The 13,927-nt window shown below is 40.9% G+C and overlaps 1 protein-coding gene across 1 annotated transcript; it reads left to right on the top strand.

Moving 5' to 3' along the window:
* Positions 1–1,888: 1,888 nt before the first annotated feature.
* On the top strand, positions 1,889–13,012 carry LOC144326816 (vomeronasal type-2 receptor 26-like). Its single transcript, XM_077923655.1, has 6 exons — positions 1,889–2,100; positions 2,488–2,779; positions 3,060–3,869; positions 9,906–10,055; positions 11,396–11,522; positions 12,114–13,012. Exons 1-6 carry the CDS (start codon positions 1,889–1,891, stop codon positions 13,010–13,012), a joined length of 2,490 nt encoding a protein of 829 aa, XP_077779781.1.
* Positions 13,013–13,927: the final 915 nt, after the last annotated feature.

A 13,927-nucleotide genomic window follows, 5' to 3' on the forward strand; every position in this document is an offset into this window, starting at 1 on the left:
GTGGCCCATTTCAAGTAAGACCTGCTCACCTCTCACTCATGAACAGGGAAGGTGGTGTTGCAGAGGCTCCCCCTAAGACTTCCTCCCTCTTAGTTGGAGTGCTAATTTGGCATCTACCAAGCTCCACTAAGCTCCTGGTTGAAGGATCTGTGTGTATTGCTGGAGCCTGAATGAAGTGGCTATATGGCTGATGTCACTGTTTGATTTATATGGGGATTTGTAATGTTTTTCTCCCATTGATACACTTTAAACCAATCTATTCCACCTTTTATACACGCCAGCATTTATTGTATTTCTTCTTCGCTTTCTTTTTGCAGTTTCTTTTATTTCTTTTTTCTAAAGATCAGTTAATAGCTGTGTGCTGGGAATCTGTTTCTATGAACCTGCACAATTTGATGCTGAGCCAAGAAGGCATCTCTCAACTCCATAAGAAAGATATATTTTCCTGCAGTACCCTATGCCTTCTTAGCCAGAATTCCCATTAAGTTCAATGGGACACACAGAACCTGGACTTATTTACCTGGGAGTAAGCCCCATGGGGCATATGCCTTAAAGAAACAAGCAGTTGATAATTCTTAATGATCTAACTGTGGGTTGGTTTTTGTGGGGATCAGAGGCTTGCATGTCTCTCAACAGGGCTGAATTTAGGTTTGATGAGGCCCCAAGCTACTGAAGATAATGGGGCCCTTTATATGTCCACCTGTCCTTTGTCAACAACAAATTGTTGCTGGATTTTGTGTTGAATATAGGCTATACTGTAATTTATGGACCTAATAGGTCCATGCACAACACAAAACACTGTTGCTGTGTGTTTATATTATTTGTTTTTTATCCTATATTTTGGAAATGTACATGCAGTTTTTCCCCCCTTTAACCTTTTTTGGGGAGAGTGGGCCGTAAGCTATGGCTTGTTTAGCTTATACGTAAATCTGGCACTGTCTCTGAATACCATTTGTTGCAGAACAAGACCACCAAAGGGCTCTTATCCCCATGCCCTGCTTGTGAGCTTCCCAAAGGTGTATGACCAGACACTTCAATATATGGGATGCTGGACTAGATGGGACTTCGTCTCATCTGGCTGCAGAGCTTTCCTAATGCTGTTGAGGCCAAACTTGCACACACACACACATCAAACTTTGGCAATTCACCTGTGATTCATTGTAAACATGTTTTTCCTCAGTTCTGCACCTGCCACCCAAACTTCGCAATGACTAAAGTTTGTTGCAGTGTCAAATTTATTCTCCTTATAATTATCAAAATCATAGCTATTTATTCCTGCCAAGATCAAGATATATTTCTGGAGGTTGCCAAGACAGCGCAATCAAGGACAGCATGAGGTTATATCTAGCTCTGTGCCTGGGGAGAAAGGCTGATGTGGAGAATAGCTGATATGTCAGAGACAGTCTGAATGAATAGCTGAGGCAAGCCTGAATGTTACCCATACTGGGAAAGTCACTGCAGCATTCCTATTGCAAGTGTTTTTGACTTCTGATTACCTGGCTGGGCAAGAGAAAGGAGCAGCCACAAGAGAAGTGTAGGTAAAGGTAAAGGGACCCCTGACCATTAGGTCCAGTCGCAAACAACTCTTGGGTTGCGGTGCTCATCTCGCTTTATTGGCCGAGGGAGTCGGAATATGCCCGCATGACTAAGCCACTTCTGGCGAACCAGAGCAGTGCACGGAAACGCAGTTTACCTTCCTGCTGGAGCGGTACCTATTTATCTACTTGCACTTTGATATGCTTTCGAACTGCTAGGTTGGCAGTAGCAGGAACTGAGCAACGGAACTTACACCGTCACGGGGATTCGAACCGCCGACCTTTTGATAGGCAAGCCCTAGGCTCTGTGGTTTAGACCACAGCACCACCCGCATGTAGGAGGTACAGGCAAAATGATTTCCCTCCTGCTTTTCTTGCTAATGACACATGGAGACTGCGAAAATCAAGGAAAAGTATGTCCCTTGAATCTGATCTGGGAAGAAAGTGAAACACAGAATTACGACCGGCCCGGGGACTTCATAATTGCTGGGATCATATCTCCAAGTATGTTGACTGTAGAAGACCCATACATTTTTTCCCAGAATCCCTCAAAAAGGCTTGGATGGTAAGTAATTAGATGGCACTGGATGTCATGCTTCTCCAACACCACTCCAACAGTTTCTGCTTAATTCAAAAAAATAAAGGCAATTTTCCACTTTGAAGGCTGTGTTTTTTCTTTCTTTCTTTGCAATGGAATTTGCAATCTCCTAGTTTTTATTTTTAAGTGATAAATAGATTTACACCTTGTAACTAGGTGATCCTCAGATGAAGAGCGGTATATAAATTTAGTACATAAATAATAAAAAATATATATTCCTTGTCTCAGCCCAAACTGCAAACATACATATCATTGTTTGGTGATGAGCTACTTTGAGAATGCCTAGAAATAACATTTGCTTTCTTTACATGGTGAATAGGTTTCTGACATTTTTTATTTGATGTTTCATTGCAGTTTTACACCTAGGTTCTACTGGCACATCTTGTCCTTCCTGTTCTCCATTCAGGAGATCAACCTGAATTCCAGGTTCTTACCCAACATCTCCTTGGGCTACAACCTCTTTGAGAACTTTTTTGATGAAAGGATGACTTCTGCTGCCATGCTAGACCTGCTTGCAGGAGGGCAAAGCAATACTCCAAACTATAACTGTGGAGAAAGGAATAACCTGCTGTCTGTTCTTGAAGGGGGCAATTCTGCCATCTCGAAAGAGATTTCAGTCATGTCTGGGATCTACAAAATCCCACAGGTATGAAGGATAGGGACAAGAAATAAATTCCACTTTCTTTCCAGGAGAGTCAATATGGGAAATGAAAAAGTGAGAAAACCCTTAGTGATAGTAGATCTTTCTTCCAGAACCCACCAATCTGGCACTCTCCAAATATTTCAGACTAAAACTGCAATCAAGCGCAGCAAGCACATTTTTTTCAGACAATAACAGATAATAAATAATAACAGACAATAAATACAGTATCTATTCCTTTTCCTGAAAATCAAACAAATCACTAATCTATTTCTTTTATCAATAGATCAGTTATGGCTTTATGACTCAGACACTGGATGAGAAAACTGAAGTCCCCTTTGTCTACCAAATGGTCCCCAAGGGGGAAACTCAGTATTGGGGGATTGTCAAGTTGCTCCTGAATTTTGGATGGACATGGACTGGCCTCTTGGTTTCAGACAATGATAACGGAGAAAGGTTCTTGAGTGCCTTGACACCTCTGATGACGAACAATGGAATTTGCATTGCCATATTAAAAAGAATACCAGAATATAACTTAGATGTATATCTCATCCCAAGTGAACCATTTACCATATGGGACAAAGTCAAAATATTTGTTTACTATAAAAGCAGTCAAGGGGCATGGATTCAACTCATGATAATACAACAATTTCTTGAGAAACAAATCGGGGGGAAAGTCTGGATCTCAACAGGTCTTCTAGACATTAATTCTGCTTTTCATAGTGCTCCTGATCTTTTCCAGTACATCCATGGATCTTTGTCCTTCATAATGAAGCCCCAACTAAGGAAAAGATACCAACCCTATGATCCATCTTCCAAACTCCTTATACAGTTTTGGGATAAAGCATTTCATTGTTTATATAGAAAGAACACATTGGCTGTAAAAGGTCGGACAAGATGCACAGAGAATGAGAAACTGGAGTTGCTGCCTGAAGAGGAGCTGGAGGGAGTCCTGGATCAAGACAGCTACATCACTTACTTCAGTGTCCAAGCTGTGGCTCAGGCTTTGAATGCTGCCTATTCATCCAGATCAAAGGTCATGCTGATGGCGAGTGGAGGAGACAGGCTGGAACGTCAAAGGCTACAGCCATGGCAGGTATTTCCTTTTCCTTGTTGCAAGTTGCTACTCATTTCCCCACCACTGGAATCAGATTTAGGGCTGAGATTTTTATTTCTTTTTGCTCCTTTTGGCGGAAAATCTCATTAGTGAGTCTTGTGGCAGAAGCAGACCTTTCTGCCTATTCTGGTTATGTCAGAACAGTCCCCCACCATCTTGTTCTTCCTCTCTGGCACCCTGAGAGAGATGCAGCCATCATAGCAGAAGTTGGTTCCTTCTCATCTTCCACTGTGTCTCTGCTGGGACTTGAAGCTGCTCATCAACTGTAGAACAGAAGGAATTTTTATTTCTATATTAATATCTAAACTTTTACATGATAAAATTGGCCTTTGTCAAAAGAGTGCAGGGCAGTTTAACAACTTGGATAGTATGAAACACACTGTAAAACTACAGAAAGAACATGAAAAGCAAAGAGCTTCTCAGCTTGTTGGAAAAGCTGTCGAAAGAAACAGATATTTTTTTTTTTCTAGCGGAATGGATGGGTATATCAGTGGAAGAAATGGCCAATACTGTACTGAACGCATTTAGAATGCGGGTCAATGCAACAAAAGCAAAGAGATTCACAGGTGACTGTTTGATTACTTTCAAAAATAAAGAAATGAGAGACAGGATCCTTCAAAGGAACAGAGAAAAGAGATTGAATATAGATGGGAATTACATAATTTTGTTTAAAGATATCCCAATTAGATTACTTAAAAAGAGAGACTCTTATAAACCCCTGGTGCAGACATTGAGGAAAAATAAGATTGAGTTCAGGTGGGAATTCCCGGAAGGGATATCATTTACATACAGAGGTAAAAGACATAAGCTTATAAACCAAGAAGAAACTGGGAAATTCCTTAGGAAATACAAGGAGCTAAAAACGGAGGAGCAAGAATTAGGGAGAGGAGAGAGGGCCCCATCAGGAGAACCAAGAGTGCTAGAGGAGGGAGAAGAGGAGGGGAGTGGGTCGGGAGAGGAAGAAGAAGAGGAAGTGGAAGATTCTGAGAATATATAACTGATAGGAAGATTCTAAAGAGTAACGAAAGGAAAAGCTAAGCATTATGGGATTAAAAATTTGGAATTGGAACATAAATGGGATGAACGACAAAAAAAAGAGAAATAAAATTGAACAATGTTTGAAAAGGAAAAATTTGGACATTATCTGTCTTCAGGAGACGCATGTGGCCAGAAAGCATAGAAAGGTGTTGATTAATAAACGGCTAGGAAATGAGTTTGAAACCCTGGATAGGGTAAAGAAAAGAGGTGTGGTACTGTATATTAGTAGTAAAATAGAAGCTAAAACAATGTTCAAAGATGAGGAAGGGAGGATGATAGGGGTTAATATCAACTGGCAAGGAGAAAAGATGCTGGTAGTAGGGATCTATGCCCCGAACGGTAGTAAAAATGAATTTTTTAAAAGATTAGAAGAAAAACTAATGGAGTATGTCGATCAAAAAATAATCCTAATGGGGGATATGAATGCAGTCGTCTCGCCTGATATGGATAGACTTAGAGACGGAACAAACAGAGAGGGAAAACTACCAAAATCTTTTTTCGCCTTAGCGGAAAACTGCAGTTTAGTGGACATCTGGTGCCTCAGACACCCACTCGAGAAACAATTCACTTTCTATTCAGAACCTAACCAATCACTCTCACGAATAGACCAGATTTGGATCTCAAAAGATCTATGTCCAAGAGTTAAACTTATAGAAATAAGACCGAAAGTAATATCAGATCACAATCCATTAGAGATAGAACTAGAAAGCTTAGAGAAGAGACCCTTTAGATGGAGATTAAAGGACTATTTGTTAGATGATCAGAAAGTGGTGGAAACGGCAAAGGAAAAATTGACAGAGTACTTTAAGGATAACTGTGATAAAGGAACAAAAGAGAGCGTAATTTGGGATGCAAGTAAGGCAGTAATAAGAGGGTACTTCATACAACAGAATGCAATTAAAAATAGAAATAGAGAGAAAAATAAAGAAGAGATCCTCAGACAGATAATGGCAAATGAACAAAAGTTAGTCCAGAAGCCTAACTGCCCAAAGACAAAAGAAAAAATAAAAATACTGCAAACCCAGTTTGCCACAATAATAAACAGAGAGGTAGAGTGGAACATTAAAAGATTTAGACAAAGAAACTTTGAATTTGCGAACAAACCAGGGAAATGGCTTGCCTGGCAAATCAAAAAAAGGAAAGAGCAAGGGACAATCAATAAAATAATAACAGACGGGGAAGAAAGAACTGATCCCAGAGGAATAAGGAGTGAGTTTCTTAATTATTATAGAAATTTGTATAAAGATCAAGAGAGAGTTGCCCCAAGGAAGATAGAAAGATTCTTAAAGGAAAAAGGGGGACAAAAAATTCCAGCAGAAGGGAAACAAAGACTGAATACCCCAATTGAAAATGAGGAAATAGAGGAGGTAATTAGAGACCTAAAGAGGGGCAAAGCACCAGGCCCTGACGGATTTACTGCAGGATATTACAAAGAAATGAAATCTATTTTGGTGGGACCTTTGAAAAAGACTATGAACATCATCTTAAAGGAAGGAGAAATCCCAGAGACCTGGAAGGAAGCATACATCACGTTCCTCCCCAAACAAGACGCGGATTTAACCCAGGTTAAAAACTATAGACCAATCTCACTGCTGAACACGGATTATAAGATATTCGCAGGAATCCTGGCAAAAAGGTTAAAAAATGTGTTAGTAGATATTATTCATACGGACCAGGCAGGATTCCTGCCAGGTCGGCAGATGAGGGATAATACAAGATATATTATTGATATGTTAGAATTTTTGTCTGTTAGGATTGATAAGCAAGTCACAATGATGTTTATTGACGCCAAAAAGGCGTTCGATAATGTGATATGGAACTTTATGTTGAGAAATCTAGAATATATGGATGTAGGTAACAACTTCTTCAACGGGGTAAGGGCAATATATACTGAACAAAAGGCCAAACTGATTGTAAATGGTACGGTTACGGAAGAGATAAAAATAAGGAAGGGCACAAGACAGGGCTGTCCGCTCTCCCCGTTACTATTTATAACAGTGTTAGAAGTACTCTTAAACTCGATAAGACAAAATGGAAATATAAAAGGAGTAACGTTAGGAAAGAATGTGTATAAAACTAAGGCCTTTGCCGATGATTTGATAGTGATGACAGAAGACCCTATAACCTCAGTAGAAGAAATCTTGAAGGAAATAGAATCATTTGGAGAAGTGGCTGGGTTTAAACTAAATAAGAAAAAAACAAAAATGATATATAAAAACGTAGATTCAAGGACAATAGAGGCAATCCAACAGCAATCACAGATAGAGACGGTCAAAAAGGTCAAGTACCTCGGCATCTGGCTAACACCTAAAAATATAGACCTATATAAAAATAACTACGAGCCGATGTGGAGGGAAGTAAAGAGAGACTTAGAAAAATGGGGACGGTTAAAATTGTCAATGTGGGGAAGGATGAATATGATCAAGATGAATGTTTTATCAAGACTAATGTTCCTATTCCAGTCTATCCCTATAATAAAAGGGTGCAGGATTTTCAAAGAATGGCAAAGGACAATTTCGAGGTTTATATGGCAGGGCAAAAAACCCAGGATTCAATTTAAATTACTAACAGATGTAAAGGAAAGGGGGGGCTTTGCCCTGCCAGACCTGAAATTATACTATGAGGCATCTTGCCTAAGTTGGTTAAAAGATTGGGTTAAATTGGAAAATACGGAGCTCCTCGATCTGGAGGGCTTCGATAACTACTTTGGATGGCATGCCTATTTATGGAAGAACAAAATGAAAGCACATAAGGGGTTTGGTAATCATATATTTAGAGGACCGCTAATCGAAGTGTGGGAAAGATATAAAAATGTGTTAGAACCGAAAACACCACACTGGTTATCACCCCTTGAAATAACAAGCATAAAAACGATCAATATGAGAAGCAACTGGGCAACATATAACCAGTTAGTTATCAAAGTGGATGGGAAATGGAGAACAAAACCTTATGAACAGATAAAAGAGTATGTTTACGATTGGCTTCATCACCAACAGATTAACCAGATGCTTAGCAGAGACATCAAGGAAAGAGGTTATGCGGACAATGACTCGAAATTTCAGACGGAAATAATAAATAATAAAGTGAAAAACATATCCAAGTTGTATAGGATGCTGCTAGACTGGAATTTAGCAGACGAGGAAGTTAAATCAGTGATGATCCGCTGGGCAAAAGATATAGGGCATAGTATACAATTCGAGGACTGGGAAAGATTATGGAGAGACGGGTTGAATTTTACGGCGTGTACTGTGATAAAGGAAAATGTCATGAAGATGGTTTACAGGTGGCACCTGACACCCATGAAACTTTCAAAGATGTATAAGGTGGATAATAAGTGCTGGAGGTGTAAAGATGCAGTGGGCTCCTTTTACCACATGTGGTGGGAGTGTGGAAGGGTAAAGCTGTTTTGGGAGAAGGTTTATACCGAATTAAAAAAGATACTAAAGTACACGTTTGTAAAGAAACCAGAAATTTTCTTATTAGGGATGCTAAGACAAGAAATAAAAAAGGAGGATCGCAGATTGGTATACTATGCGGTAACAGCAGCAAGGGTTTTAATAGCTCAGAGGTGGAAACAGCAGGAAATCCCAACAACGGAGGAGTGGAGATCTAAACTATCGGAGTATGCAGAACTCGATAAATTAACAGGGAAAATTAGATATATAAAAGACCAAGTGTTCATTAAGGATTGGGGAAAGTACGCAGATTATCTGGAAGGTATTAGTGATGGACAAATAACGCTAAAGGAATTTAAAGATGCACTGTGATAGACTACGGGTTATTGGGTAAGGAAAAGAGAGAACAAAATTGGAGACAATGACAATAACAATATAGAAGATGAAACGTGTAACTTTATTTATTGCTTCGAACGACTTGTGGCCAAGCTGAAGGAAGTCCTGAAAGAAACAGCTATGTTATAGGAGATTGTAAAAACAATAATTATGTGTACCTTTTACTTGTTTCTTTTGTTTTTTCTGTATGTTCTTTCTTTTTTGTGTTGTTGTCTTTGTTATATGTGTGTTATCTTTGTTTTTCTTTTTATGGAATAATCAATAAAAAAGAATTTTTTAAAAAAAAGAAAGAAAGAAACAGATATTTTTTTAAAGGATTTATATTTAAATTATATTAACTGTTAAGAAATTTACCTCTATGCCAATAAATTAGCACAACCAAATGATAATGGGAGACGATGTCCTCCTTTGTGGCATTGTGCAAGTTCTACTGAGAGCGGCTACACTTTGAACGGAAAGGAGAAGTCTTCAATTTGCAGGCTTCCACATTATCTAGAATACTGAGCAACAAAAGTTTCAATCTCATGGGAGTATGTATGTGCAAATTCCCCCTACTTTCAGATAATTTTACCAGGCAGGGGGACTACTCTGAACAGCCACACATCCCACTCCTACGCTCTTGGCTGTGAGGAGACCTGAGCAGCCCCTATTGACAAATAACCTTCCCTGGTGATACAGTGAGCAGCTGAGGAAATAGTGTTCTATTCATAAGGTAAGGGTCTAACTGTGCCCTAGGAGTGCCAACTTGGCCCCCGTGCCTGGGCCTGTAGGTGTCATGCAGCGTGCATGGCTCTGGCACCAAAATTTGTGGATGCCCGACCCCTTCATGGGGAATTTTGTAGGTGCTTGGACAACCAGGGCCCCATGGAGTTGGCATCTATGCTGTGCACTGATTTGTAGGACCATCTATGTTTAAAAAGTTTGGTATTTGTGCTATTTATTTTTTTTAAGAAGTATTTTCATTGTCTTTTGTATGTATCTTATTCCCGGGAAACCTTGTTATTTTATACAGTGAGTTGCCTACAAATGTTCTAATAAAGAAAAAGGAATGGCTGCAAAAGGCTCACGAGTCCAGATGAAATATGCACAGACCCCAATTCCTAGGCGATTAGAGCTCAAAGTGTAGAGGTCTGATATTCAACTTTTCTATTTTATAAATGCTGGTGTTTTTTAACTGCTCTTCCAGCTCCACCCTTTCTTAGGAGGACTCCAGTTTTTGAATACTTCCATGGGCAGCCTCAGATTGGATGAGAATGGGCAGATACCAGCCTACTATGACATTGAGAACTGGGTGATGTTTCCCAATAAGTCTCGTGTAAGAGTGCCGGTTGGGAGTGTAAGGAGAGACGGATCCACTGACATGAATTTCACAATCAACTCACAAGCCATTGTGTGGCCCAAGTGGTCTGAGAAGGTACGGCATACTACTTTATCCCACATTACATCTGTAATGGTCTAATCACTTACTGAATAATTCCAAGGGCACTTTGACTACAGCCCCTTGCACACCTGCTGGGGAGTAAGGGCTCATTGACACTTCCATTTGTGCCACAATGTGACTTACAAGTCCTGATCTGTGTCTGAGCAGGATTTTTGTTTTATGGTGTGTTTTTCTGCCAGCACTTTCCTGTGGAAACCTGAATTGCCATTTGCTTTGATTCACTGCTAAAATGTGGGTTTTCTTAGGAGAAGCACTGAGACAGACGGAAGGAAGGAAGGAAGGAAGGAAGGAAGGAAGGAAGGAAGGAAGGAAGGAAGGAAGGAAGGACTGCTTTGACATGGAGCTTTAAAGCATGGACCTGTGACTAGAAAGATGGCCCAAAAGGAAGTGTGGATAAGTCCTAATCAGTGTAATGCAAGGTTTTCAAAAGTCAGCCCAGGGGGTGAATGAGAATCACGTCCAGACTTCAGGAAGTAAAGAGTGGAAAGGAGAGCTTTTGCTCCCTGGATATGGATGGCATCTCCTGACCTCAGTGCTTGGACAGTTAACAAGCATGGTGTTAGCTTTGGAAAAAGAATAATAAAGTAACCATAATTTAGGAGGCAGTTTTTGAAGTTGGAGTCTACAGGTGGTGGTATGTTTAACTGCTTTTCCCGTTGCTCTGTCCCAGCTGCTGCCAACCTAGCAGTTCAAAACCATATGAGTGCAAGTAGATTAATAAGTACCATTGCAGTGGGAATGTAAATAGTGTTTCTGTGCACTCTGGCACTCATCACAGTGTCCTATTGCTCCAGAAGCGGTTTAGTCATGCTGCCACATGACCCAGAAAGCTGCCTGAGGACGAATGCCGGCTCCCTTGGCCTGAAAGTGGAGATGAGCGCCACATCCCATAGTCAAATTTCACTGGACTTAACCATCTAGGGGTCCTTTGATTTTAACTTCATAAGTATGTTTTATTGCTGCTGTTTTGTTATCACTGTCATTCTAGGATTTGTCATTTGCTTTTTGAATACTTTTGTATAGAATATGCAGACATAATTGTCTGAATAAGAAAGGAAACACACCAAAGATTTTTCCCTGCCATGTTGTCCTGCATCAAAATGCTTCCCTGGAAAAGTGCCTGGGGTCAGTGGGAATAGGGACCCTTGTTAGGTCCATTCCAAACTCCATAAAGGAATTACAGAGACACAAATAGTCTTGACACTTTCTGTTTGATGCATGTTCTCTATGTTTAGACTGTACCTAGCTCCAGGTGTACCAAAAGCTGTCAACCTGGATACGCCAAAGTGGTTCACGAAGGAAAGCCCGTTTGCTGCTATGCTTGTGCCCCATGTGCAGAAGGGACCATCTCTGCTCAGGAAGGTGGGTGAATATAAACGGGAGCCCTTTTGAGAATAGAAATTGTGGAAACATTCACTTGGAGACACTTTCTGTGAAGAGTCAAAAGACATTTTTGAATGTGTCTCTTTTTTTGGCTTCTCTATTCATCTATGTTCATTGTAGGAAGTGGGTTGAAACAAAGAATGAAAAGGAACCAATTGGTGGTCTACAAATTAATGATCATGGTGAGGGCATCCTCAGTGGTCAAATATATTATTTATATAAGGTAAAACCATTTATATAAGGTAAAACCATGGAACAGGACAGTATAAATTCAGCAAAAGCTGTACAAGAAGCACCTCTGTGGGAGGTCACTGCCTCTCAGCTTTACCTACATCGCAAGGTTGCTTGGGTGATAAAACTGAGAAACTTTTGAAAACCACCTCTATCATCATGGAGGAAGGCAACAGTATAAGCAGAAATAAGCAAATGAAATAACCAATTTTGTCCACTCCTTTTTTAGACATTCCCCCCCGACCCTCCCTTATATGGAGACCTTTAACCCTAAAATGTCATAGAACATAGATGGTTATGGATTTAAATGACGCTAAAGCACTCCTTTTCCCTCCTTAGATGCAAAGAATTGCACCAAATGTCCCGAAGATCAACATCCAAACAAGGGTCAAGTTCAATGCGTTCCCAAAAGTATCACCTTCCTGACCTATGAAGAAACTTTGGGGAGGGTTCTAGCTTCCATTGCTATCTTGCTGCTATTAATGACAAGCATTGTTTTAGGAATCTTCCTTAAATACAAAGAAACGTCCATAGTCAAGGCCAATAACCGGGACCTCTCCTACATCCTCCTTGTATCTCTCCTGCTGTCTTTTTCATCCTCCTTCCTATTCATTGGCCGGCCAAGGAAGGAGACCTGCCTTCTCCGACAAATGGTCTTCAGCATCATCTTCTCTCTTGCAGTCTCTTCTTTGTTGGCTAAAACCATCACTGTGGTGCTGGCCTTCATGGCCACAAAGCCAGGGAACAGAGTGAGGAGATGGCTGGGGAAAAGTCTGGCCAACGCTGTTGTCATTTCCTGTTCCAGTGTCCAAGTTCTCATCTGCACCACCTGGCTGAGTACCTCTCCCCCATTCCCAGAGTCTGACATGCACTCCCAGCCTGCAGAGATTATCCTGCAATGCAATGAAGGGTCTGTGGCCATGTTTTATGGTTCCCTCAGCTACATGGGCTTCCTGGCTGCTATCTGCTTCGTGGTGGCTTTCCTAGCCAGGAAGCTGCCTGGGGCCTTCAATGAGGCCAAGCTGATCACCTTCAGCATGCTGGTCTTCTGCAGTGTTTGGGTGTCTTTTGTGCCCACCTACCTGAGCACCAAGGGGAAATACATGGTAGCTGTGCAGGTCTTCTCTATGTTGGCCTCCAGTGCTGGGCTTCTGGGCTGCATCTTCATCCCAAAGTGCTACATCATTATACTGAGACCTGATCTGAACACAAAGGAGCACTTGACAACAAAAACCTAAAGATGGCATCTGATTCTCCAGGCTATATAAAGGGATGGGTTCTGCTTCAAACAGAATATTAATCAAAAACAGTTAGTGTGAACTTAATTCAGGTGTGATACAGGACCTTGCGACATGTAGTGGACTTCAGGGTCCCTGTTATTATTCTAAAGTAGGAACTTACATACATTTACATAGCCTTTATCCTTTTCTCTTTTGCCAGGAGAAGGTTCACTATATATATATTTTAAAGCTTGTATACTTGCTAAAAGTTAGTGATGATGCTTTGATGTTGCTTGAGTTGCCTGAAGATGCTTCCCTGGTGGCTTTTGAGGGCTCAGAGTCTTGGAGTGTGTATCGCACTGAGAGCGATACACATTAGAGACACTGCTGGCAGCAAAATTACTCTAATGAGAGCTCTGTACCGAGCCAGACTAAGTGAGGGTGAATGTGTTTCAACACACCTCCAAATAATGCATGATTTATTTTCACAGTTAAATGAACTTGGGGAACATTTTTCTGAACAGAGAAAGGTTTATATTGTGCTGTCTTCACTTCCTGAGTCATGGGACAATTTAGTGATGACTTTGGAGGCAATCCCAGAAAGCCAATTAACAATGCATTTCTTAACTGGGCGTTTGCTTGATGAGGAGGAAAGACGCCATGAGAGAAAGGCCACAACCCCTCACCGTAACTCCAGAAATGGGAGGCAGTCCAGTAAAAGATATGCAACTGATGGGGAGTGGCAGCCTAAAGACGCTGTTGACCAAACAAAGGAAGCAGCTTTCACAGTCAGGAGATGCTATCGTTGTGGGTCAACCAAGTATTTAGTACCTCAGTGCACTGTGTCTGTGGGAGAAAACAAAAGAAAAGGGCGGCCTGCGTTTGCTGGGAAGCGAGGAGACAGGAAGAGTCGAGTCCAGTCTGCAGCAGTTC

This window comes from Podarcis muralis, chromosome 2 (assembly GCF_964188315.1).
Source record: "Podarcis muralis chromosome 2, rPodMur119.hap1.1, whole genome shotgun sequence".
Taxonomy (NCBI): domain Eukaryota; kingdom Metazoa; phylum Chordata; class Lepidosauria; order Squamata; family Lacertidae; genus Podarcis; species Podarcis muralis.

Bases quoted from the DNA above. Each gene is read 5' to 3' on its own strand.
- LOC144326816 (XM_077923655.1), top strand. From the start codon at position 1,889: ATGATTTCCCTCCTGCTTTTCTTGCTAATGACACATGGAGACTGCGAA. The intron at 3,870-9,905 runs GTATTTCCTTTT...CTGCTCTTCCAG, and splicing joins AAAGGCTACAGCCATGGCAG to CTCCACCCTTTCTTAGGAGG. The intron at 11,523-12,113 runs GTGGGTGAATAT...TTCCCTCCTTAG, and splicing joins GACCATCTCTGCTCAGGAAG to ATGCAAAGAATTGCACCAAA.